The sequence below is a fragment of the Mesoplodon densirostris genome, chromosome 13 (genome assembly GCF_025265405.1).
Source record: "Mesoplodon densirostris isolate mMesDen1 chromosome 13, mMesDen1 primary haplotype, whole genome shotgun sequence".
Classification (NCBI taxonomy): Eukaryota; Metazoa; Chordata; class Mammalia; order Artiodactyla; family Ziphiidae; genus Mesoplodon; species Mesoplodon densirostris.
Genome location: NC_082673.1, coordinates 92,108,300 through 92,130,665, shown reverse-complemented (window position 1 = coordinate 92,130,665; position 22,366 = coordinate 92,108,300). Strand labels below are relative to the sequence as shown.

At 64.5% G+C, this 22,366-nt stretch overlaps 1 protein-coding gene across 5 annotated transcripts; it reads left to right on the top strand.

The window, feature by feature from the left end:
* The first annotated feature begins 543 nt into the window (after positions 1-543).
* On the top strand, positions 544-22,331 carry SCRIB (scribble planar cell polarity protein). Of its 5 annotated transcripts, XM_060115451.1 has the most exons (37): positions 544-1,031; positions 2,253-2,370; positions 2,479-2,557; positions 2,648-2,737; positions 2,840-2,896; positions 2,997-3,060; positions 3,152-3,226; positions 3,295-3,439; positions 3,844-3,962; positions 4,163-4,362; positions 4,473-4,639; positions 4,714-4,844; positions 4,939-5,073; positions 5,930-6,097; positions 6,568-6,960; positions 7,699-7,761; positions 8,246-8,335; positions 8,780-8,857; positions 9,745-10,068; positions 10,160-10,240; positions 10,324-10,578; positions 10,882-10,992; positions 11,092-11,385; positions 11,489-11,668; positions 17,633-17,743; positions 17,823-17,870; positions 18,031-18,105; positions 19,232-19,294; positions 20,110-20,217; positions 20,310-20,469; positions 20,570-20,714; positions 20,810-20,995; positions 21,102-21,244; positions 21,325-21,362; positions 21,487-21,561; positions 21,801-21,852; positions 21,931-22,331. In XM_060115451.1, the coding sequence occupies exons 1-37, from the start codon at positions 873-875 to the stop codon at positions 22,095-22,097; spliced, it is 4,947 nt and encodes a 1,648-aa protein (XP_059971434.1). In that variant the 5' UTR covers positions 544-872; the 3' UTR covers positions 22,098-22,331. The 5 variants fall into 5 exon arrangements, with proteins under 5 accessions (XP_059971434.1, XP_059971435.1, XP_059971432.1 ...); XM_060115452.1 differs by lacking the exon at positions 21,487-21,561; XM_060115449.1 differs by lacking the exon at positions 21,487-21,561 and adding an exon at positions 19,890-19,973 and having other exon boundaries at positions 10,882-11,385.
* The last annotated feature ends 35 nt before the right edge of the window (positions 22,332-22,366 follow it).

The following is a 22,366-nucleotide window of genomic DNA, read 5'->3' as shown; positions in this document are numbered from 1 at the left end:
GCATTCGCCGGGGTCAGCAGGGGCTGCTTGGTTACTTGGTACCCGCATGGGGCCGCGGAGGAACGTGGGGGTGGCTTTCCTGCTCTGGGGGGCTCCACTGTCACCTGCGCAGGCAGTGCTGCCAGAAGGCTGGCCCAGAGCCCCTCAAGTCCCGGGACACGTTTAGTCAGGCGAATGAGCGCCGCCTTGGCCCGGCGCCCTACCCTCCGGGAGCCCGCGTCCCTGTGAGAGGGGCGGCGGGCAGGATTGTGGGGTCTTGAGGCCAAGCCCGGGGAGGGGGCCCAGCGGGCGGGAGGGGCGGCAGGAAGCCTCGGTGCCGGCAATGATTGGGGCGCTGGCACGCGGGAGCTCAGGCTGTGGACGGACTTCAGCTCCCACCATGCCTTGCGCCAGGGGGAGGGAACCGAGCTTCCCGACAGACCGTTCGCGGTGCCGCTACGGGTCTTCGGACGCACCGGCGCCGCGAGGCCTTGTGGGGGTTGCAGTTCGGGGCGACGAGGGGCGGCGAGGGCGGGCCTCGGCTTCCCGGCGGGCTGCGCGGCTGCCGGCGGTTGTCGGCGGGGCAGTCCGGCGGGTAGTGGCTGCGGTTCCGGCTGCGGCACAACGGCGGGCGAGCGGACGGGCCGGGTCAAGTGGGCCGGGCGGGATGCGGGGCCGCCGCCGCCTCCTGAGAGTCTGAGCGTCGGCCGGGCCGCGCCCCCCGCCCAGGCCGCCGTGGTCCGAGCGTTCCGAGCGCGGGCCGGGCCCAGCGCCGCCGCCGCCGCCGCCGCCCCGGGCCGCCCCCGGCTCCTACCCCGCCCGGGCCGGCCCGGCGCTCATGCGGGCCGAGCCCCGCCCCCCGCCCGCCGCCTGAGCCCGCGCCCGTCCGCACCATGCTCAAGTGCATCCCGCTGTGGCGCTGCAACCGGCACGTGGAGTCGGTGGACAAGCGGCACTGCTCGCTACAGGCCGTGCCCGAGGAGATCTACCGTTACAGCCGCAGCCTGGAGGAGCTGCTCCTCGACGCCAACCAGCTGCGTGAGCTGCCCAAGGTGAGTGGCCGCTGGACCTGCCGCCGGCCCAGCCCTCGCACCGGGTCGGCGGGGTCGGCTTGGCTGCGACAGTCCGCTCCTCTGAGCCCTCAGCAGGCACTGGCCCGGGCGGGACGCCGCAGTCTCCAGTCGGCCCTGATGGTTCTTACTGGCCAGAGCCCCACCCCGGCCAGCCCCACCCTCCTCACCCACCGCCGGCGCTGGCACCAGGTGGCAGCGGTCATCGGGTGCCTGCCTGGGGGCGGGGATGGTCACAGCCTAGAGGAGGAGCTGCAGCTTGAAAGCCGTGGGGGAAGGTGGATGGGGTTGGAGTGCATGGGGTGGAAGGTGAACCGGGCGTGACTGACGGATAGGAACTTGCTGGACTGCTCTGGAGGTGGGGAGGCCAAGCTTCTGTGCGGACTGCTCTTCTCTTCCTCCTGGGTGCTGGGGTGGGGTCGGGGGCAGCCGGCTTAAGGTGCTTGTTCTTGGCAGGTCTGTCTGTAGTTCGTCTACTTTTCACTGCCTTGCTCTTTCTGGACAACTTATTTTCCTCCTCTTAAGGCCACTTGGGAGAGGAGATTAAAGGAAGCAGGCCACAAACGGATTTCCTTTTTGGAGACGGGGTGCAAAGTGGCCTAATGCTTGGGGGCTGCGTGCCACAAAGGGTGTGGCTCCATTCTGGGCTTGGACCAGGGCTCCTCACGGTCATCTCCAGGTCCCACCACACGTTGCCTGCAGCCCCTGCACGCATGCAGCCCCTATCTGTGGCCTTCTCCTGTTTTCTTTATACTTTTTTTTGGTAGTTGCCAAATTCCTGTCATGGGCTCAGGCTGGGGTGGCGGCTGGGGTGCAGTAGCAGAAACCACCACAGGCCTTGGAGGGCCCACTTGCTGGGTGGATGGAAGAGGTGATTCAGGGGGTGGGTGGAGCCTTGAGGGAACCCAGAGAGCAGGGAACAGGGACTCATCAGGTCAGAAAAAATAAGTGATTTTCCAGCCAAGTCTTGAACGTGTAAGGTAAGTCACGTGGCAGCGTTGTACGGGGCGGGGTGGGGGGATGACTCTGAGGTGACACAAGTCAGAAGTGCGGGAAGATGCGTGTGTATCTGTTTTTGCCTTCTTGCCTTTCTCACTGCAGACTAGGGTGATGGGACAGGCCCTGGGGTTCCTGTGTGGCCTGGAGCAGGGAGGGGCTTCGGCTGCAGGGCCCATCACCCCTGACCCTACCCCCTGCCCACAGCCCTTCTTTCGGCTGCTGAACCTGCGCAAGCTGGGCCTGAGTGACAACGAGATCCAGCGGTTGCCCCCTGAGGTGGCCAACTTCATGCAGCTGGTGGAGCTGGACGTGTCTCGGAATGGTGTGGAGCCTGGGGCGGGTCCGGGGTGGAATCTGAGGGCGGCAGGAAGAGCTCTGAGCTCCTGGAGGCTGGGGGCATGTCTCCGTGGTGACCCCTCTCTCCTCACAGACATCCCTGAGATCCCCGAGAGCATCAAGTTCTGCAAAGCCCTGGAGATCGCAGACTTCAGTGGGAACCCTTTGTCCAGGTGGGTGGTGGCCGTGGCAGGGGTGGTACTGGGGCTTGGGAGGTCCTTCGGCCTCTGCCTGGGCATCTGAGGACCCCTTGCTCCACTTAGGCTCCCCGAAGGTTTCACACAGCTGCGCAGCCTGGCTCATCTGGCCCTGAATGATGTGTCCTTGCAGGCGCTGCCTGGGGACGTGGGCAAGTGAGTGCATTCTTGGGGGGTGGGGGGGGCTCAGTAGAGCCCTGTTCCTGCACCTCTCCCCACCTTCCTGCCTTTCTCACGCCCTGCCCTGATCTTTTTCAGTCTCGCCAACCTGGTGACCTTGGAGCTCCGGGAGAATCTGCTCAAGTCCTTGCCTGCGTGAGTGGGCTTGGCCCTGCCAGCGGCCGGCCTAGGCCTCTCGGCCCCAAGGACCACGGGCCGTGTGCCCACGACAGAACTTGCTCTGTTTCCTCTGCAGGTCCTTGTCTTTCCTGGTCAAGCTGGAACAGCTGGATCTGGGAGGCAACGATCTGGAAGTGCTGGTGTGGAGAGGGCGGGGCTGTCATGGGTGGGGCGGGGCCGGGCAGGGTAAGTGAGCCTTGGCCGTCACTCTGTCCCTGTCTCTTCTTGCAGCCCGACACCTTGGGGGCCCTGCCCAACCTGCGTGAGCTGTGGCTGGACCGGAACCAGCTGTCGGCCCTGCCCCCGGTGAGTGAGGGTGTGGCTGCCCCCGCTTCACGCTTGTCCGTCCCCTGACTCTCTGCACCTCTCTCCAGGAACTCGGGAACCTGCGGCGCCTGGTGTGCCTGGATGTGTCAGAGAACCGGCTGGAGGAACTGCCTGCGGAACTCGGGGGGCTGGTGCTGCTCACCGACCTGCTGCTCTCCCAGAACTTGCTGCAGCGGCTTCCCGACGGCATTGGTTAGTGCTGGGAGGGGTGTGGCTGGTGGTGAAACCAGGTCTAGAGAGGGTTCCTGGGGCAAGGACCCTGATTTTGCTGCGTCTTGGGACACAGCCCTGAGGAAGGGGGAGACTGGCCTGAGGCCAGAGTGGGATGGCTGGTGCTGCTCCTGAGGAGCCGGGGCAGTTTGTGGTGGTGAGTGGGGATGGTGAGCTCGTGAGGGCACGATGGCAGGTCGGGGGCAGCTGGTGCGTGGGAGCTGGTGGGCGTGGTCAGGTTGGCAGCAGGATGGCAAGGGTGGGGGGGTGAGCTCTAAGTGTCCTCGAGGCGCAGGAGGCAGGGTGAGGGGCGGGCTGTTTCAGTCGCGTGGGTGACTGGGCTCCCTGCCTCGCTGAGCCCTGTCACCACGTCTTCCTAACGCCAGGTCAGCTGAAGCAGCTGTCCATCTTGAAGGTAGACCAGAATCGCCTCTGCGAGGTGACGGAGGCCATCGGGGACTGTGACAACTTGTCAGAGCTGATCCTCACGGAGAACCTGCTGACGGTGGGGCCCGGTCCCGCTGGTGGCTGGTTTCAGAGTTAGCATGGGATGCAGAGGCGGGGGACGTCTGGAGGCGTGTGGAGTGGCGGGAGACCAGCGGCTGGAGGGGTCGGGGCCCTGGAGCAGGGGCAGAGACCGCCCTCCGAGAGCGCTCATCTCCCGGGGGCTTCTGCTGATCTCTGATCCTCCCTCCTCCCGGCCAGGCCCTGCCCCGCTCCTTGGGGAAGCTGAGCAAGCTGACCAACCTCAACGTGGACCGGAACCGCCTGGAGGCACTGCCATCTGAGATTGGGGGCTGCATGGCACTCAGCGTCCTCTCTTTGAGGGACAACCGCCTGGCTGTCCTGCCACCGGAGCTCGCCCACACGGCCGAGCTGCATGTGCTGGATGTGGCCGGGAACCGGTGAGTAGCCCCCATGCCCGCCTGGCCTGGCTTCCACTGAGCTGACCATCCATGCCCACTGTGCCCCCCCACCTCCCCCACCCTGAGCTAACGGTGCCCCCGGCCCCCAGTCTGCAGAGTCTGCCGTTCGCACTCACACACCTCAACCTGAAGGCCCTGTGGCTGGCAGAGAACCAGGCTCAGCCCATGCTTCGGTTCCAGACTGAGGACGACGCCCAGACCGGCGAGAAGGTGCTCACCTGCTACCTGCTGCCCCAGCAGCCCCCTCCCAGCCTCGGTAGGTTGCTGGGGGGCAGGACGGGGCGTGGCCTCGGGCGGGGAGGGGCTTCCCCTTGATGCGCGCTTCCACAGAGGACCCGGGGCCGCGGAGCAGCCCTTCCGAGAGCTGGGGTGACGCCCCGCTCGGCCGCGTCAGCGTCATCCAGTTCCTGGAGGCCCCCGCGGGCGACGAGGACGCAGAGGAAGCCGCTGCCGAGAAACGGGTATGGGGGGGGTGGGGTCCCCGGGGGGCTCCCTCCTCCCCACCCCCGCCTGACCCCGGCCCCGCCCCGCCCCTCACCCCTGTGCCCACTGCAGGGCCTTCAGCGTCGGGCTACGCCTCACCCCAGCGAGCTCAAGGTGATGAAGAGGGGTGTGGAGCGTCGAAGCGAAGCCGCCTCCTGCAGGCCCGACTCTGCACAGCGCTCACCCTCACCCCCGCCCTCGGAGGAGGTGCCTGGGGGGATCCACGGGGCGTGGGAGGGATGCCCACCTTACAGGCTCTCCTGCTCGGGGGCCCCAGGCTGGGTGCAGGGTTCCGGGGCCCTGTGTGGGCATGGGGAACCGGCCAGGAGAGGTGCCAGGTTGCAGTGGGTGGGGGCTCAGGGCCAAGCGCCCACACACTCCCGCAGAGCAGGCCGCCTCCACCGAGGGCTGCTGGGCAGACACGGGGGTCGTGTGGTGTGGACGTGCGGGCAGCTACAAGAGAGGAGCCAGAAGCAGCTGGGTCCTTGGCAGAGGAGACTGAGTAGTGGGCCCATTCCCTGTGGCGTTTCTCTTGGGCGCCCACATGGTCGGGTTTTGTGAAGGGGGCTGGGGCCAGAACCAGGCCTAACTCTACTCAACTCAGGAGCTTTGGCAGCAGGGCTAGGGAAAGCTTTAGGGCTCCTGGGGTACAGCAGGGTATCTGGTGCCTGGGGGACACGGGGCAGGGCCTGGGTCTGTGACACAGAGCCTTCCACCTGGGAAGCTGCCACAGCTCATCTGCAGAGGCGTGCTCACTTTGCGGTGCTTGTCCTTCCCCGTGCTGGTGTCATCTTGGGTACTTGAAATACCTTTGAGGGTCCGCCACACAGAGCAGTGGCTTTGCGTGCCCATAGCTGTTTGGTGGAGTGTGGCTTCCCTGGGGGTGGGACAGTGGGCACCCCAGAGGGTTGAGCACAGATTCCACTCCCTGCAGGGAAGGGCCAGCTGGAAGTGGGGAGCCCACGAGGTGCTGTGGTCAGGCAGCAGGGAGCCCCGGGGTGGGTGGCCTGCAATGTGAGGTCCCCCGATAGGTGGCCTGACCCGCCACCTGACCCCGCCACAGGAGAAGAGGCTGAGCACCGAGTCTGGCCTGAGTGCGGACTCGCACCCGTCTGCCGGCACAGCCTCCCAGGGTGAGCCTGCGGGCCCGCTGGCCGGGGCGGAGGGGCCGAGCCAGCAGGAATCCACGCCAACCTCTCAGGAGGAGGTCACAGAGGAGATCTACGAGGAGGTGAGACTGGCCTTGGAGACTCCCCCCCGCCCCTCCTCCTTCCCGAGCAGGTTGCTCTCAGGACCAGTCAAGGTGCAGGTGGGCCCCGCAGATGTGCTCTTTCCTGTGTGGAGCCCAGCAGGAGCCATGCTGCCCCAGGCAGGGGCGAGGGCCTGGGGATGAGGGCCGCCACCCCATGGCCAGGTTTGGCGTGGGCCCTGCTCTCCCACATCAGGCACCGCCTTACATCCCCCTTTTGGGTTGTTCTCAGACCCCCCAGGGACCTTTATCGCGGCCCTGATGGGAACCCCAGCATCAGGCTGCTGAGAGCACAGTGCACGGCGTGGGCAGAGCCTCCTGGCCCCCCGATCCCCGTCCTTCTCTGATCCGAGCAGCGGGGAGCCTCTCAGAGCCTCTGTCGGCTGCCACCTTCCCTGGGCCCCTGAGTGGGGGTGGGCCAGACCGACGTCCTGTCGCTCGGCCTCTCGCAGCCCACGGTGCGCTTCGCGGAGGACACGCTGCTCCTGCCCAGGGAGGATGGCGAGAGCGAGGAGGGGCAGCTGGAGGCCCCCTGGCCCGTGCCGGGTGAGAGGCAGCGGCTCATCCGCAAGGACACGCCCCACTACAAGAAGCACTTCAAGATCTCCAAGCTGCCCCAGCCCGAGGCCGTGGTGGCCCTGCTGCAGGGGACACAGCCAGATAGTGAGGGCCCAGTAGGGTCTGGGGGCTGGCACAACGGCCCCCACGTGCCCTGGGCTCCTCGAGCCGCGGAGGAGGAGGAGGAAGAGGAAGACGAGGAGGAGGAGGAAGCAGCGGCAGGAGCCGAGGAGGCGGGCGAGAAGGAGGAGAGCGAGGGGGCTGCGGCCTGTGCACCCTCTGTCAAGGTGGGTGTGACCCCACGCGCCAGCCCAGGCCGGGCCGGCCAGGCCCCTCGGCGCGCGCTGGCGGGATCTCAGGTGACACTCGAGGCCCGTGTCCTGAAACCAGCTGCTGAGGGTGGTGCCTGTCCCCACCTGCCCGCCCTCCTCCCCAGGCTGGCTGCTGGCTCCACCCAGAGCTCCCTGCTGGCCTCGCAGCCCCATCCCAGGGCTCTGGCGGCCACTCTTTCTCTGCCCGGGCTCCTCTGCCTTCCCTGGCTCTCCTGAGGGCTGGCCTTCAGGCCAGCCATGGGGCCCTCACCAGCCTCCTTGCCCTGGTCCTCAGCTGGCTCTCACGGGGCCCCTGGGGTCCGGTCTCCTCCGAGGGCTGCCCCACTGCCACAGCGCCCCCGTGTCTGCGTCGTCAGTGATTCTGCCCTGAGCACGGCGGCATGATGCCGTGACAGCTGAGAGGGCCTTGGACAGTCAAAACCGGGACAGCCAGGCCTAGGCTCAGCCTGTGGTGGGGCCCCCCTGTGACCCCGTTTGGCAGGTTGGCAGAAGCAGCCAGGCCTCCAGGCTGGAGGGGACCCCGCGCCTGGGGGCAGCGCCAGGCACAGGCACAGGCAGCAAGGGCCCGGCACTCAGGCTGTGGGAGCTTGGTGTGGTCTTTTCTCTCTTTCCTGCTCGAGGTGGGGCCGGGCAAGGCGGTGGCGGGGCTGGGCGTGGCTGACCTGCATGCCCTTGCTGGTCCTGTCCTGACAGGGGGTGTCGTTTGACCAGGCCAATAACCTGCTGATAGAGCCCGCTCGCATTGAGGAGGAAGAGGTCTGTACTCGCTTGCCGCTCTGTGCTCTGTACCCCAGGCTGCCGCCGGCCTCGCTGCCCGGGCTGCGGGCTCTGCGTCTCCATCCCCCGCTCCTGCGCAGGCCTCCTCCTGCCACCTCAGAGCCGGGGCCTGGGGCGCCTGACGGCCCTCTGGCACAGATCGGGGGGGACAGGGCGCTGGCCTCCAGGTGAGGGTGGCCAATCTCGGGGGGGGTGCTGGGTGTCCCCCACCGCCCTGCCTGCGGCACGCCAGCCCGGGCACTGTAGGGCAGCCTCGTCACCCTCAGGCGAGGGCTCTCTCCGGGTTGTACTCCCTCAACCCTGGCATTACCCGCCCTGTCCAGCTCCTCTGTGGCCCAAGCCAGCCCTGGGAGCGGTGGTCAGTGGCCAGGGGGGCCTGGGCCCTCCCCGCCTCCCGCTGAGTCCACCAGCAGCCCTGATCCCTCGGCCGTCCTTGGACACCGTATGTCTGTTCTGCTTCCAGCTGACGCTCACCATCGTGCGGCAGACTGGGGGCCTGGGCATCAGCATCGCGGGCGGCAAGGGCTCCACCCCCTACAAGGGCGACGACGAGGTGAGGAGCCGCCGCTGCCCCGCCCACTCCGTCCTGCTCGCACCGCTTGGTGGCCCTGAGGACCCTGGGGTCCCCGTCCCCCAGAGAGTGAACGAGACCTGGAGGTCGGGGCTGCCCCGCCTGCCCGCAGTCTTCTTCAGCCTCGCCTTCCTTCGCTGGTCGCCGCTGTGCTAGGCACGCGGTCAAAATTCTCTGGAAGCTTTTGACTGGCACCTTCTCGCTCTCTGACACCTGGGACCTTGCGACGGCCCGCGCCCAGCCCCTCTGACCACCCCAGGCCCACTTCTGCTTTTCCCGCACCCTTGGGCGTCTCTGCAGCCCCGACGTGGGGGCCTCTGTGCCTCGCAAAGCTGCCAAGGGCCCCTCCCCCAGAAGGGCAGGGTGGAGGTCCCCCTCCGTGGCCTCTGCCTACGCTCTCGAGCTTAGTTCCTATCTATCCTCCAGGGCATATTCATCTCCCGGGTGTCTGAGGAGGGTCCTGCAGCTCACGCTGGGGTCCGAGTAGGCGACAAACTTCTCGAGGTGAGTCGGCAGCCCCCGGCCCCTGTCTGAGTGAGGTACTGGGCCCTCGGGGCCTCACATCCTGGCTGTCGGGTGCTCGGCTGCCTTCCCTGCAGCCAGCTCTTCTCCTGAGAGCCCCAAGCACAGGACCCCTGGTGAGGCGTGCAGCTCATAAGCCAGAGCTTCAGGGGGCCCAGATGCCAGCCCCTGAGGCAGAGACCCCCGTCTGGGCGGCAGGCCTGGTGGGGTGGGGCTCTGGCTGTGCCAGGAGCAGAGATCTCAAGGAGGAATCCGCTCCTGAGGGCTGGTCTAGGAGGGGCTCAGACTTCTAACACGTTTGGGTGGCGGGTTGTTCCTGCCCTGGAGCCCCTGCCTGTGCACCTGGCCACCCAGCCCTGGCAGGTGAGCTCATCATGGGAGGCCACGTGCCGGTGCTCACCGCTGTCACGATAGGGCAGGGTCTGAGGGCAGTGTGCCCGGCCCACGGGGCAGGGGCGCCAGTGGACAGAAGGCTGCAGGGCCAGGCGGGGCTGGTCCTACACCCGAATTCTATGGAGGAACTGCTGTACCCCGATGGCTGGGAGAGCCTGAGTCAGGGGCAGGGTGGAGGCAAGGGGCCAGAAGCCCAGAAACCATGGGTATGTTTGGCTGTGGGATTGCTCAGATGAGAACGTGGCAGGGGTTTCCAGATCTGGGAACCCAGGTGTGGACCAGCAGGAGGGGCCTCCACCTGCTCTTCTCGGCCTGCTGGCGTCCTGGCCCTGGGCTTGCACAGGCGGTGGGCACGTAGATAGCCAGTGCCCATAAGCAGGGGCAGTGACGGCCCACCACTTTTCCCTGTGGCATGTCCCCTGCTCTGCCTGCCCACCTGTAGAGGGGCCTGCCCTGACGAGCGCTGTGGCCTGCAGGTGAACGGCGTGGCCTTGCAGGACGCCGAGCACCAGCAGGCCGTGGAGGCACTGCGTGGGGCGGGCACCACCGTGCACATGCGGCTGTGGCGGGAGCGTATGGTGGAGCCCGAGAACGCGGTCACCGTCACGCCTCTGCGGCCCGAGGACGACTACAGCCCCCGGGAGCGGTGGGGAGGCGGCCTGCGCCTGCCCCTGCTCCAGCCCGAGCCCCCCGGGCCCCTCCGCCAGCGCCACGTGGCCTGCCTTGTGCGCAGCGAGAAGGGGTTGGGCTTCAGCATCGCTGGGGGGAAAGGCTCCACACCCTACCGGGCTGGAGACCCGGTGAGGCGGGTGGGCAGGGCCAGGGAGGGGTGCTGGGGGGCGGGGCCGGGCCAGCCTGCAGTACAGAGCTCCCCTTCCCTCTCCCCTGCAGGGTATCTTCATCTCCCGCATTGCTGAGGGGGGCGCCGCCCACCGGGCGGGCACCCTGCAGGTCGGCGATCGCGTCCTCTCCGTGAGTGGGGGCAGTGGGGCTCCCCCAGTACCCAGCCGCCTCACCCGCCCCATGGGGCCCCCTGACTGGCCCCACTCTTGCAGATCAACGGGGTGGACATGACGGAGGCCAGGCACGACCACGCCGTCTCCCTGCTGACCGCTGCCTCTCCCACCATCGCCCTGCTGCTGGAACGGGAGGCCGGGGGGCCACTTGCCCCCGGTCCCCCGCCCCACTCCCCCCCACCCCCTGCTGCTACCAACACCACCACGGCCACTGCCACCCCTGGGGAGCCCGGGCCGCTAAGGCTGGCCCCCAGTCTGCTGGCTGCTGCCCTGGAGGGGCCGTACCCAGTGGAGGTGAGACCCCAGTCCCCACCCTTAACCACTACCCGGCCCCCTCCTCCCTGTCCACACGGCTTTAGGGATGGGGTGCTAGCCGCATCGGTGGGAAAGCAAGTACTCAACGCCCTCTGCGGCTCCAGATCACCAGGGCGTCGTTCAGTGGCGGGTCTCCTCCTCCTGTGGTCTCTTGTGCACTGCAGGATGGCCTCCCTGCAGTGGAGCGCCCGGATCCCACACACTCTCTGGGCTTGGAAAGTGCCCCTTTGGTACTTTGCCAGGCCTGTTCCAGCCACCTCTTTCACCCCTCCATGTCCCCAGGAGATCTGTCTGCCGAGAGCTGGGGGCCCCTTGGGGCTCAGCATTGTCGGGGGCTCCGACCACTCCAGCCACCCATTTGGCGTCCAGGAGCCCGGCGTGTTCATCTCTAAGGTAGGGCGGACCCTGCAGGCATCTTTGTGCACAGAGGGCCCAGCCCAAGCACAGGGCGGCCAGAGCCCCAGCCTACTGCGCACCACCCTCCCCCAACAGGTGCTCCCCCGGGGCCTGGCTGCACGCAGTGGCCTGCGGGTTGGGGACCGCATCCTGGGAGTGAATGGGCAGGATGTGCGGGACGCCACCCACCAGGAAGCGGTCAGCGCCCTGCTCCGGCCCTGCCTGGAGCTGGTCCTGCTCGTGCGGAGGGACCCGCCGCCCCCAGGCATGCGGGAGCTCTGTATCCACAAGGCCCCTGGAGAGAAGCTGGGCATCAGCATCCGTGGGGGCGCCAAGGGCCACGCAGGGAACCCCTGTGACCCCACGGACGAGGGCATCTTCATCTCCAAGGTGAGCGCCCCGCCTCGTCGGCCCCGCTCCACTGCATTCCTCGGGGCGGAAGGGGGCTCAGGCGTGGGCTGGTCCTGAGCTCTGGGGCCGGGTCTCCCCACAGGTGAGCCCCACAGGAGCGGCCGGGCGAGATGGTCGCCTGCGGGTGGGGCTGCGGCTGCTGGAGGTGAACCAGCAGAGCTTGCTGGGCTTGACGCACGGCGAGGCCGTGCAGCTGCTACGCAGCGTGGGCGACACCCTGACTGTGCTTGTCTGTGACGGCTTCGACACCAGCGCCCCCGAGGTCAGTGCCCCCGCCCGGCCGGTGCTCTGCCACGGGGACGGGGTCCTTCCCTGGAGGGGTCCCGGTGACCTGCCCCTGTGCGGGCCGGGACAGCTGACCGCTTCCGCCTCCAAGCCTGGGAAGCGCTCGGCCGTCGTGATTCAGCCCCGGGGGTGAGCAGGGCGGTGCTGGGCCCTGGTCTTGGCCACCGCTCATGGCCTGTGGAGGCTCTGGCCCGGGTTGGACGAAGCATGGGCATAGACGGCCTGGTCGTGTCTTGAAAGGAAAGGCTGAGTCACCTGCTTCCAGGTGAGCAGTACCTGTACCGTGTGGCCGCTGGGCCTGGGCAGGATGGCACAGAGCCGGGCACACGGCCTCCCTGCAGACTCGCACGGGACCCCACCCTGCTGGCCCAGGGCGCCGTCCTGCTCTTCCTGGCAGCGCCTCAGCAGGGAGCTCGGCGCCCAGGATGCCCCCATCCCAGGTGGGCCTGTGGCGGAACCCAGCTGTCCTCCCTCTTCGCTCCCTGGAGAGTGTCTGGGCTCTGGAGGCCTGGTGCCTGGCCCGGTCTGTGTCCTGGACAGGCCTGGCTTCCGAGCCTCAGCGTCCCCTCTGCTCGGAGGGTCCCGCTGTCCTGGTCTTTTCCGTTTTGTTTTCTCCATGGCTGTCCCCGGGCCCCCGGCATAAACTGATGCCCGCCCGGGCCTCTGAAGGCTCGTCACCTGCAGTGGCTGCCAGCTCCACCCTGAGGGTGCCCTCGCTGGCACGACCTCTGGGATGGGGCGGTCACCTTGGTTTGGCCTGCAGTGGATCCTTGGGATGGTGACTTACTGCCCCACTTGCCCCGCGCTGCCCGGGAGGGATCACCCTCGTCCTGCGTCTTGTCTCCTGAGCGGGGAAGGGCTCTGCATTGGTGTTCTTTGCTCCAGGGCCGGAGGCTGGGCTGGAGGCCCCACTCCCTGGGTTCTGGGGCCACCCTCTGCTGGCTTCCACGCCCACATCTGTGTGTAGTCACTGGAACCCTGTCGTTGCTGGGGAGCAGTCTCTCTCAGGTTTCCAGAGAAGGCTTTGCCTTCCATTTACTTAATTAAAATGTGTATTTAAGTGTTTTAGTCCATACATTTACTTATTTTAAAGCTTTTTGTACAAAGAGGGAGAATAAATACAGCTTTATGGTAAAGGGTAGGGGCTGGTGTGTTCCAGACTTTACAGGGGGCCCTCACTGTGTTCTGCCGGTGGTTCTTTGACTTCCTGCGTCTGGCCTTCTCTCCATTGTTGCTGTATCTGTGCTGTGTTACCAGCCAGAGCGCTCAGGAGCCCATCTTTATGCTTTGGGGGGAGTTTCTGCAGGAAAGAGTCCTGGAAGAGTGGGTGCTGGGCCAGAGGCCACAGGCTTGCCCGGTCTCCCGCCCCCTCCCAGCCTCAGGCAGCACCGGCTTCTGTTTCCGTGGGATCGGGCATGCGGTGCCATCTAGTTTCCTCCTCCTTTTCCTTTTGGGAGTTTGTCTTTAGTCACTAATTCAGGTAACTTGTGTAACTTGCAGTTGCTCCTTTTTGTTGTAAGTTTCAGTCTTTTATTACATAGGGCATGAGTGGTTTTGTCTTTTGCTGTTTAGGAACAGCCTCTCTGGGGTTACAGAAATGGAGACTTCTATGAATTAAGTCTTCTAAACTTCTTTATGATCTCTGGGTTTGGTTTTTGCTTAGGAAAATCTTCTCTGTTGCAAGATGGTCAAAGCACTTTTTTAGAAAACATACAGCTCTGTAATCCACCTGGAATTGCTTTTCAAGCAAATGGATCTTTTGTCCCAATGGTATGCACTGAAACGTCTGTCATTCTCCCACTGATTTGGGGAAATCTGACTTCCTTGTGGGTCAGATCCACATTCCTGTGGCCCAGGATGTGGCCCTGGGGAGCCGGACGCGCTCTTGGGCCAATGCTGCTGTCCTCAGTATAGCCACTTTAGACTGTATTTCAAGACCTAACCAGTGAAGTCACCCACTTTTTTTCTTCTTTTGAAAAGTTTAGTCTATTTTCATGTGTTTCCTAAATGGACCTGCTAAGTTCCCTAACAAAAGTTGGTTGGGACTCAGGGATTAGCTTTGATCTCTGACTGTAAGTTTTCCCCAAGCACATTCATAGGTTGCTCTTCGTTTCCTTATTAATGCTCATCGGTGACTTTCTTTCATCCCCTAGCGGAAGCCCTGCCTGCGGCCCGATTGGTGGCTGCGGGTCCCCTTTTCCTGGGAGGTCAGGCTCCTCCATCCCCCCGGGACCCAGTGGTGGCGGTGGCCAGTGGCCTTCCCTTGTGCCGACTTCCAGGCTGTAGTTTATATAGCTTTTTTTTTTTTAATTTGGAGGGCTGTTTCCATTTATAACCTGTAAGAATTATTTTCTGAAGTGGGTGTTGAGTTTTCTGAAGTCCCTTCATTGATGGTTTTTACAGCCCTGTGCCAGGTGGGGTTGAAGCTCAGCACACAGGTTTCCTCTGGCTGGCTTGGTGCTTGAAACGAAAAGGGGTCACACCATTTGTCCCCCCACCCCCATTTCTCTTAACCTCGGCCCACCGGGCTCATCTGCATTGACCCATTTGACCCGTATAGGAATCAGAGTTTGCAGCCATTTCCCCGAACTTTGATTGGATCCCACACCCCGCCTTTGTGTCAGCCCGCACCCTGCCCCTCCTCCCCGGCGCTCTGCACGGTGGGGGGGCGGACTGTCATTTCTACCTGCCTGTCTTGCTCTTGGGCCGCAGCCCCTCGGGGCTCCTGTACAGTCGGACAGCCCTGGTGGCCGGTCTTCGGCTGCAGGGCCTCAGGGGCCGCTGTGCACTTTCCAAGAAGCCTCCTCACTGTAGTTCTCAGCATGTTGGTGCAAGGTTGGGAGTATTCTCTCTCCTCCGCCTCTCCTCTTCTGTGTTTCTATCACCTTTTTTTTTTTTTTTTTTTTTTTTTTTTTTTTTTTTGCGGTACGCGGGTCTCTCACTGCCACGGCCTCTCCCGCCGCGGAGCACAGGCTCCAGATGCGCAGGCCCAGCGGCCACGGCCCACGGGCCCAGCCGCTCTGCAGCATGTGGGATCCTCCCGGACCGGGGCATGAACCTGTGTCCCCTGCATCGGCAGGTGGACTCTCAACCACTGCGCCACCAGGGAAGCCCTCTGTCACCTTTTTGATCTGATTTCTGTTGCCTCTTCCTTCTCATCATACTCACCAAAGTCTTGTGTATTTGAATGGACTTTTCAAATAACCAGCTTTAGGATTTTGATCAAGACTGCCTTTCTTTTTCAGTATTTCCTTGATAACTGCTCTAAAGAAGAATGCTTCAGTTATTCCTTCTACATCTGTTGCTTTTAGTTATTCTACTGACCTTTCTGTAAGGAAGAAATTTTCTTTACCAGCTATTTTTTTAATCCTAAAATAAGACTTTATACACAAGAGGTGTGATAAATACTTTGATTCTTTCATTTGTTGATTTTTTAAATCACAACCTGGTGCCTTGGAAACCCCCAAAGATGGCTACAGAGGTGTTTTTCTGTCTTTGTTTTTAGGGTCTGTATATTCTTGGTGTGCCGTCCTTGTTGGGCAGTGTGGCTCCCGTGTCCTTTGAGTGTGACACCCGTCGCTCGTGAGCGTCCTGCTCTCTGGTGACCAGATGTCCACGCCTTTCCTGCCCCGGCCCTGGGTGTGGGGTACAGAGCTGTCGCTGGCCGGGTGCTTGTGGTTCTGAGCTGTCGTTGCTCCAGGGCCCCTGCAGCACAGGAATCCTGGGAAGTGGATAGTTTTGGAAGGAGAAAAATCACGAATTTGTACTGTTACTTTCAATTCATATTTAAGGTTACAGGGTTTTGGTTTTTTTGATTTTATATTTGTATTTCTTTTTCTCATCTTAAAAACTGTTTCAGTAAATTAAGTAACATTACCATAATTATAATTTCAAAAAGCAACATCAATATTATTACTAATAATGAAACCATTAACAGCATCTTTTTTTTTTTTTTTTAATTTATTTGGCTACACCGGGTCTTAGTCGCAGCATGTGGGATCTTCGTTGTGGAACGCAGGCTCTTAGTTGCAGCATGTGGGATGTAGTTCCCTGACCAGGGATGGAACCTGGGCCCCCTGCATTAGGAGCATGGAGTCCCAACCACTGCGCCACCAGGGAAGCCCCAGTCACTTTCTTATTATAAGTCTTACGTGGCCCCAAAGCCGGAATTACGGACACGCACCTTGAGGAGTCAGTCCCGTCTCCACCCCACAGGCCATCATCTGCCTTAGTGTTGCTTTCTCCTGCCATTATTTCTTTCTGAAAGATATAAGCAAGTATATAAAATAATTTTAAAGTTGGAGGAAAGGGGCTTCCCTGGTGGCTCAGTGGTTGAGAGTCTGCCTGCCGATGCAGGGGACACGGGTTCGTGCCCCGGTCCGGGAGGATCCCACATGCCCCGGAGCGGCTGGGCCCATGAGCCATGGCCACTGGGCCTGCGCGTCCGGAGCCTGCGCTCTGCAGCGGGAGAGGCCACAACAGTGAGAGGCCCGCGTACCGCAAAAAAAAAAAAAAAAAAAAAGTTGGAGGAAAGTGTCAAGAACACTCACTCAGAGGCCCCATGTGCGTCCCACCAGCGGTCTTGGGGCTACGCCAAGGCCACGGTCCGGGGCATGCGGGTGTCTGGTTGCCACGCCTGCTCAGGTCTCCCTGACTCTGGCCTTGAGCTTCGAACGAGCACAGGCCGTCATCACTGTGTGGAACATCCCTCGCTGTGGGTCTGTCCAGTGTTTCCTTAGGACGGGCTTCAGTGGATGCCCTTTTGGCAGGGTTGACACAGAGGTGACACTGTCTTCAAGGGCCTCCCACCAGGACGCATGGATGGTGGTGTCCCGTCAGGGACCCTGTCCACGGGGGCGTCTCTGGGCTGCTCCACAAAGTGACGCTTTTCCCTTGAAATTAACAAGGGCTTTGTGGGGAGCTGCTGTGAGACCGTGTAAGTATCCTGCTCTCCGTCGGGCTCCCCCGGGCAGCAGCCCCGCTGCCGTCCACGCCTCAGTCCCCGGTGTTCCTTCCACATGTATTGGGCGGCTTCCTGCCCTGAGGAGGAGTTTTCCCTTCTTCCTTAGCATAGATGTGCCAGTTTCCATTTTATTTCACAGGTGATAGTTTGTCACTACTGCTGTTGATTTTGGTGCTCAAGCCATCCCAGACTTGGCTGATGAGAGGGGCTCCTGGCTGGCCCTGGCCCTGCCCTGTTAGCGTGACCCCCCTTGGCTGATGAGAGGGGCTCCTGGCTGGCCCTGCCCTGTCAGCATGACCCCCCTCCCTTTGAGCAGCTCACTTTCTGGCACAAGATGTCTGGGGTCATTGCATACTTTCCCACCCAGGAGCACTGGTTCCTTTAGTGGAAAGTGATACTTAGACGCCAAAACCTGGGCCCTGGGCATCCTCACGGCTGTCGGGGTGGCGTGGTCCCAGGACCTCTCAGTGGCTGGAATCACACCTGTGAATGTAGGCACGTGTGCCTCCGCGATTCTCTGTAATTCTGGAAGAGCATGTGGTCGCATCATGCCTTGATCACTCACTCCAGTCAGCACCACGGGCCAGCTCTTCCGTATTCAACAGACTTCTCTGATGTGAGAACCTGCGTTGTCCCCCTTGCCACTTGGACTTCCGCCTCAGCCCCGCTCTGTGCCCTCAGGCACGTTGCTGCATCACCCCCCATCCCCGCCACCTTGTTGTCAGTTCTTTGCTCCCCGGGGTGACTGTTACGTGGCCAGCCTTCTCTGCCCCATGGCCCAGCGTCACTGCCTGGGAATCCTGCCCTGCATCAGAACATCCTCTGGTGCACGCAGTGTACAGACGTGACCTGTGGGTACCCCGAGTCACAGAAAGGATGATGGCATGGTGTCCTGAGTGGGCGGCGGCGCTGCTCACACAGTCCGCCCCCAGAGGCCACCTCAGGTTTGTGTGGTCACTCAGCCCGCCCCTCCCGCAGGTGTCCCCAGGCATCATCGCCAACCCCTTTGCAGCGGGCATTGGCCGCCGGAACAGCCTGGAAAGCATCTCCTCCATCGACCGGGAGCTGAGCCCCGAGGGCCCCGGCAAGGTCAGAACCGCCGGCAGCCAGCAGCCCCAGGGCTCGGGAGCCTAAGGCCGTCAGTCCTGACCACTGTCTCTGCTCACAGGAGAAGGAGCTGCCTGGACAGACCCCACAGGGGGGGCCGGAGGCCGTGGTGAGTGTCCGGGTTGTCCCTGCCCTGCACGGTGGGCTTCTCCGCACACAGGCCCATGGCTCCGAGCTCTGGCTGCCCACCCCGCCCCCCTCGCAGCTGCCCGCCCCACACTCGGCGGCAGGCGCAGCCCCTGGTAGCCCTGTGTCCACCTGCTCCCCAGGGTCGGAGCCTGGAGAGCCTGACGCTGGACTGCCGTGCCCTGGCCGCCACACCCAGCGCCGGCAGTGTGCAGAGGGTCAGTCCCTGGTTGTCACACCCCAGTCCTGGCCTCTGTCGGCTTACCTGTCCGTCAGTCCTGCCCGTCTTCACCTCCTTCCCTCCGCCTGAGACCCTTGCAGGGCAGGGCTGTCAGGCGGCTGCCCCCAGGGGAAGGGCTGAGGCCTGCGGAGGGCCCTCACGTGGCACAGGGGCTGGAGGAGGGGACTGGCCAGGGCGCCCTCCCAGCCTGGCACGTGTCTCGTCCTCCTGAATCCGTGAACCAAGCCGTGAAGCAGATGCTTCTGATGCTTCTGGCCCCTCCTTAGAGCCCAGGACGTGAGGTGTGGCGCGGCAGGGCCAGCTTCTGAGAAGGCCCTTGGCCTCCGCCCCAACCCTTCTCTTGCCCTCAGACTCACCAGGCAGGCTGGGCAGAGGGGCTGTGTGGGCCCAGAGGGCTTGGGCCAGGGCCAGAGGCAGGGGCAGCTTGAGGCCACCGGAGTGGTCAGGGTGGGATCGGGCACCAGCCACGGTAGGGAGAACAGGCTGGAGCAGCTGCGGGAGCCCCAGAGGCCATGGTTGGCGAGGCGGCCCAGCACTCCCAGCTGGGGGAGGGGACGCTGGACGGCAGGCATGTGGTTCTCATTCCTCTCCCCAAAGCTAGAAATAACCCCTCCCCGAGGGTGTGCCCCACCAGCTGCTGCTGGGAGACCCCACAGGACTGACCGTGAGTGGTTGGGAGGAGGGTCCAGGAGTTGCAGTGGGAAGGCTGCGCTGGGTGAGAGGCCGAGTGGGGCCTGGGGGCTGAGGGAGCCTGCTCAGGGCCTTTGTGAAGACCCTCCCTCCCTTGGCCACAAACAGGCAAGAGCAGGAAGTCCCCAGGATGGGTGGGAGCCCAGTGTCCTCTGACCAAAAGGGGCACAGCTACAGGGTGGCTGGCAGGAGTCGGGGCCTCCCTGGCTCATGGATCTCTGAGGCTCATGGGGAGGGTGGGTGGCCCCGCTGTGGGGAAAGCCCGCCTGTCTCGGGATGTTCCCTGGGCTGGTCAGGTCAGGGAGCTGAGGACCAGCCTCTGCGACCAAAGCAAGCACCCCACCCCCCAGGTCCTCCTTGTGGGGCCCCAGCCCTGCCCAGCCCTCATCCCACCCACCACTCGGCTCTTCCAGGTACCGTCTGGGGCAAGCGGCGGGAAGATGACTGAGGCCCCCTGTTCCCCTGGCCACCAGCAGGTGAGTGCACACGGGGGTGGGGGGGTGGCAGACTCCAGAGGGGTGCTGCCTTCAGAGCCCCCTCCTCTGGGAAGGCGGTTGCCAGGGGGTAGCGCCTCCCCCCAGCTGCCCTCCGTCACTCTTGAGGACACAACCTGTGGGCGGGCCCCCTTCCTGGCAGAGCTGGGTGGCGTGGGGCTGGGGAGCTCCTGCGGCTTCCCTGGGCAGATGGGCTGTGGGTGGTCAGGGCGGCCTCACCCCCATCCGTCCTCCCGTCTGGGAGCCCCTGGGGGCCAGCTTGGCCCTGCCCCCACCCCCACCTGCTTGCAGAGGCTCCCCGGTTCTGCTGCATGGGGAGGGCCGGTCCGTGGGCACCCCCCTCTCGCCTGGGGGCAGGGTAGGGGTGGGCACTGGAAGTGCCAGCTTGGAGCCCAGCTCCCAGCCTCCGCCCCTTTCCGACACAGCAGATGGGTGAGTGTTGGCCTCACACCCTGGACACCCACCCAGCCACCCACCTTGGCTCCATCTCTCTTTTTTCCCCCGTCCCCCCCGCCATCCTCACATCCCTTCCCCTGAACCGATTCCTCCTTCTGGCCCCTGCACCTGCCCTTTGCAGACAAAGCCTGGGGTGATCCAGCCAGTGGCTCAGGCCTGGCCAAGGGGCTCCCCGGCCCTCAGGGGCAGAGGTGATCCCCAATCCGTGAGTGCCCTGACCCGGGGGGGCGGGGGGGCGGGCGGGAGGGGAGGCAGTCAGCAAGCACAGCTGGTGGTGGGAGGGGTGGTGGCTGCGGCCGGGACAGCTGTCACCACGCAGCTCACTGTGCCCCGTCCGCCAGCCCCCCTCCCCGCCCTCCCCTGACGAGCTGCCCGCCAACGTGAAGCAGGCGTATAGGACCTTCGCTGCTGTGCCCGGCCTGCACCCGCCCCTGGAGGCCCCTGCCCAGGTAGGTGGTGGGCGGCCCACCGGTCCCCTGCTGCGTGTTCCTGCCGGGGTGCGAGACCCGAGGGACCGGCTCTCAGGGCGTGCTCTCCCCAGCCCCCCACGCCTGGGCCCACGGCCTCTCCGGAGCAGCTGTCCTTCCGCGAGCGGCAGAAGTACTTCGAGCTGGAGGTGCGGGTGCCCCAGACCGGGGGCCCCCCTAAGCGCGTGTCGCTGGTGGGTGCCGACGACCTGCGGAAGATGCAGGAGGAGGAAGGTAAGCAGCCGACTGGGTTGGGGGGGGGTCGGGGAGGGGAGCACGGGCTCGTGGCCTGACCCGCCCCGCCCCTCCCCTCCCCTCCCCTCCCCTCCCCCAGCCCGAAAGCTGCAACAGAAGAGGACGCAGATGCTGCGCGAGGCGGCGGGGGACGCGGCGGACGCGGGGCGCCCGGAAGGCGAGGCCCCGGAGTACGAGGAGCCCGAGGAGGAGCCGCCCTGGGCCGGCCGGGGCCCCGCCGCAGGGTGAGAGGGGGGAGGGGCCGCCCCCCAGCGTCTCCCCTCCCCCCTCTCCGCTCGCGCGGCGCCCCTCCACCCGGCTCTCCTGTCGCCCGGCCCAGGCTTGGCCCCGCGTCTCCCCCGCCGCAGGGAGGCGGCGCTCCGGTGCGGACGGCCAAGGCCGAGCGGCGCCACCAGGAGCGGCTGCGCGTGCAGAGCCCGGAGCTGCCTGCGCCTGAGCGGACCCTGTCCCCGGCGGAGCGCCGCGCCCTGGAGGCCGAGAAGCGCGCACTGTGGAGGGCGGCCAGGTGAGGCCCCGCCCCGCGCGCTGCTCCCGCCCCTTCCCTCACCTCCCCCTCCCCCTCCCCCGCCCTCCGACCCTGCCCAGCCCGCCCTCCGCTCCCCTGCCCGCAGGATGAAGTCTCTGGAACAGGACGCCCTCCGCGCACAGATGGTCCTCAGCAAGTCTCAGGAGGGCCGAAGCAAGCGGGGGCCTCTGGAGCGCCTGGCCGAGGCCCCCTCGCCCGCGCCCACCCCGTCACCCACCCCCTTGGAAGGTCTGTGCGTCGTGGGGAGGCGGGGGGCTCAGCCTGCGGCGCGGACCTCTCCCGACGTCGTCCACTTCTTGTCCCTCCAGACCTCGGCCTCCAGACCGGCACCTCCCCGGGACGCTTGGTGAGGAACCAACGACTGTCACCCTTCCCTGCACTCCTCTCCTGGTGGGGGGCAGGGATCCAGACTCCCCCAGCCCTCTTTCTTCTTACGCTCTTTACGTCTCTCCTCACGCTGTCCTTTCAAGGCCTTGTCTGGGAGGAAGTTTGACTACAGGGTGTTCGCAGCCCTCCCCTCTTCCAGACCTGTCTATGACATGCAGGTACCGGGCCCTCCTGGCCCTTCTGCAAGACAGCCCGACCAGCTCCTGCCACCTTTCTGCTGTGCCTGTCACCCAGCCCTGTCCCCTCCTCTGGTACCCTCCCTGTCTGTCTGTGGCCAGTCCTGTCCACCCACCTCCCATCCTCCAGCCAGGGCTCAGCAAGGGCCCACCCAGGCTCAGGTGGGTGGTTTCAGGCAGGTCTGGGGCGGAGCCCTGAGCAGCCCTTCTCCCCATCACAGTCCCCAGATTTTGCTGAGGAGCTGAGGTCCTTGGAACCATCTCCGAGCCCTGGTGAGTTGGCAGGCGCGGCCCCGGGTGCTCCCAGGGTGCCTGGGGCCCATCAGCTCACTCCCTGCCCCCGTCGGCCAGGTCTGCCAGAGGAGGATGGAGAGGTGGCCATGGTGCTTCTGGGCAGGCCTTCTCCAGGCGCCGTGGGCCCCGAGGAGGTGGCCCTGGGCCCCGAGGAGGTGGCCCTGTGCAGCAGCCGCCGTGCCGTGCGGCCGGGGCGGCGGGGCCTGGGCCCCGTGCCCTCCTAGAGGGTCCGGGTACCTCCCCCGACTTGGAGTGGGGGCCCTGCCAGCTCCAACACCACCCTTGCCTCGAGTCTTTTAACCCGGCCATTAGCATTTTAAAGAGGTCCCCTCAGGAGTTCTGGCCGCTAACTGACCCCTCCCCAGCCGGGACCTCCTGGCGAGACTGTAACTAGTGATGTTTGTACAACCAAAGACTCTATTTTGTGGTTTAAGGAGAATAAAATTGACTACGTTTTACCTCTAGTCTGTGTGTCTGTCCACCCGCCGGCATA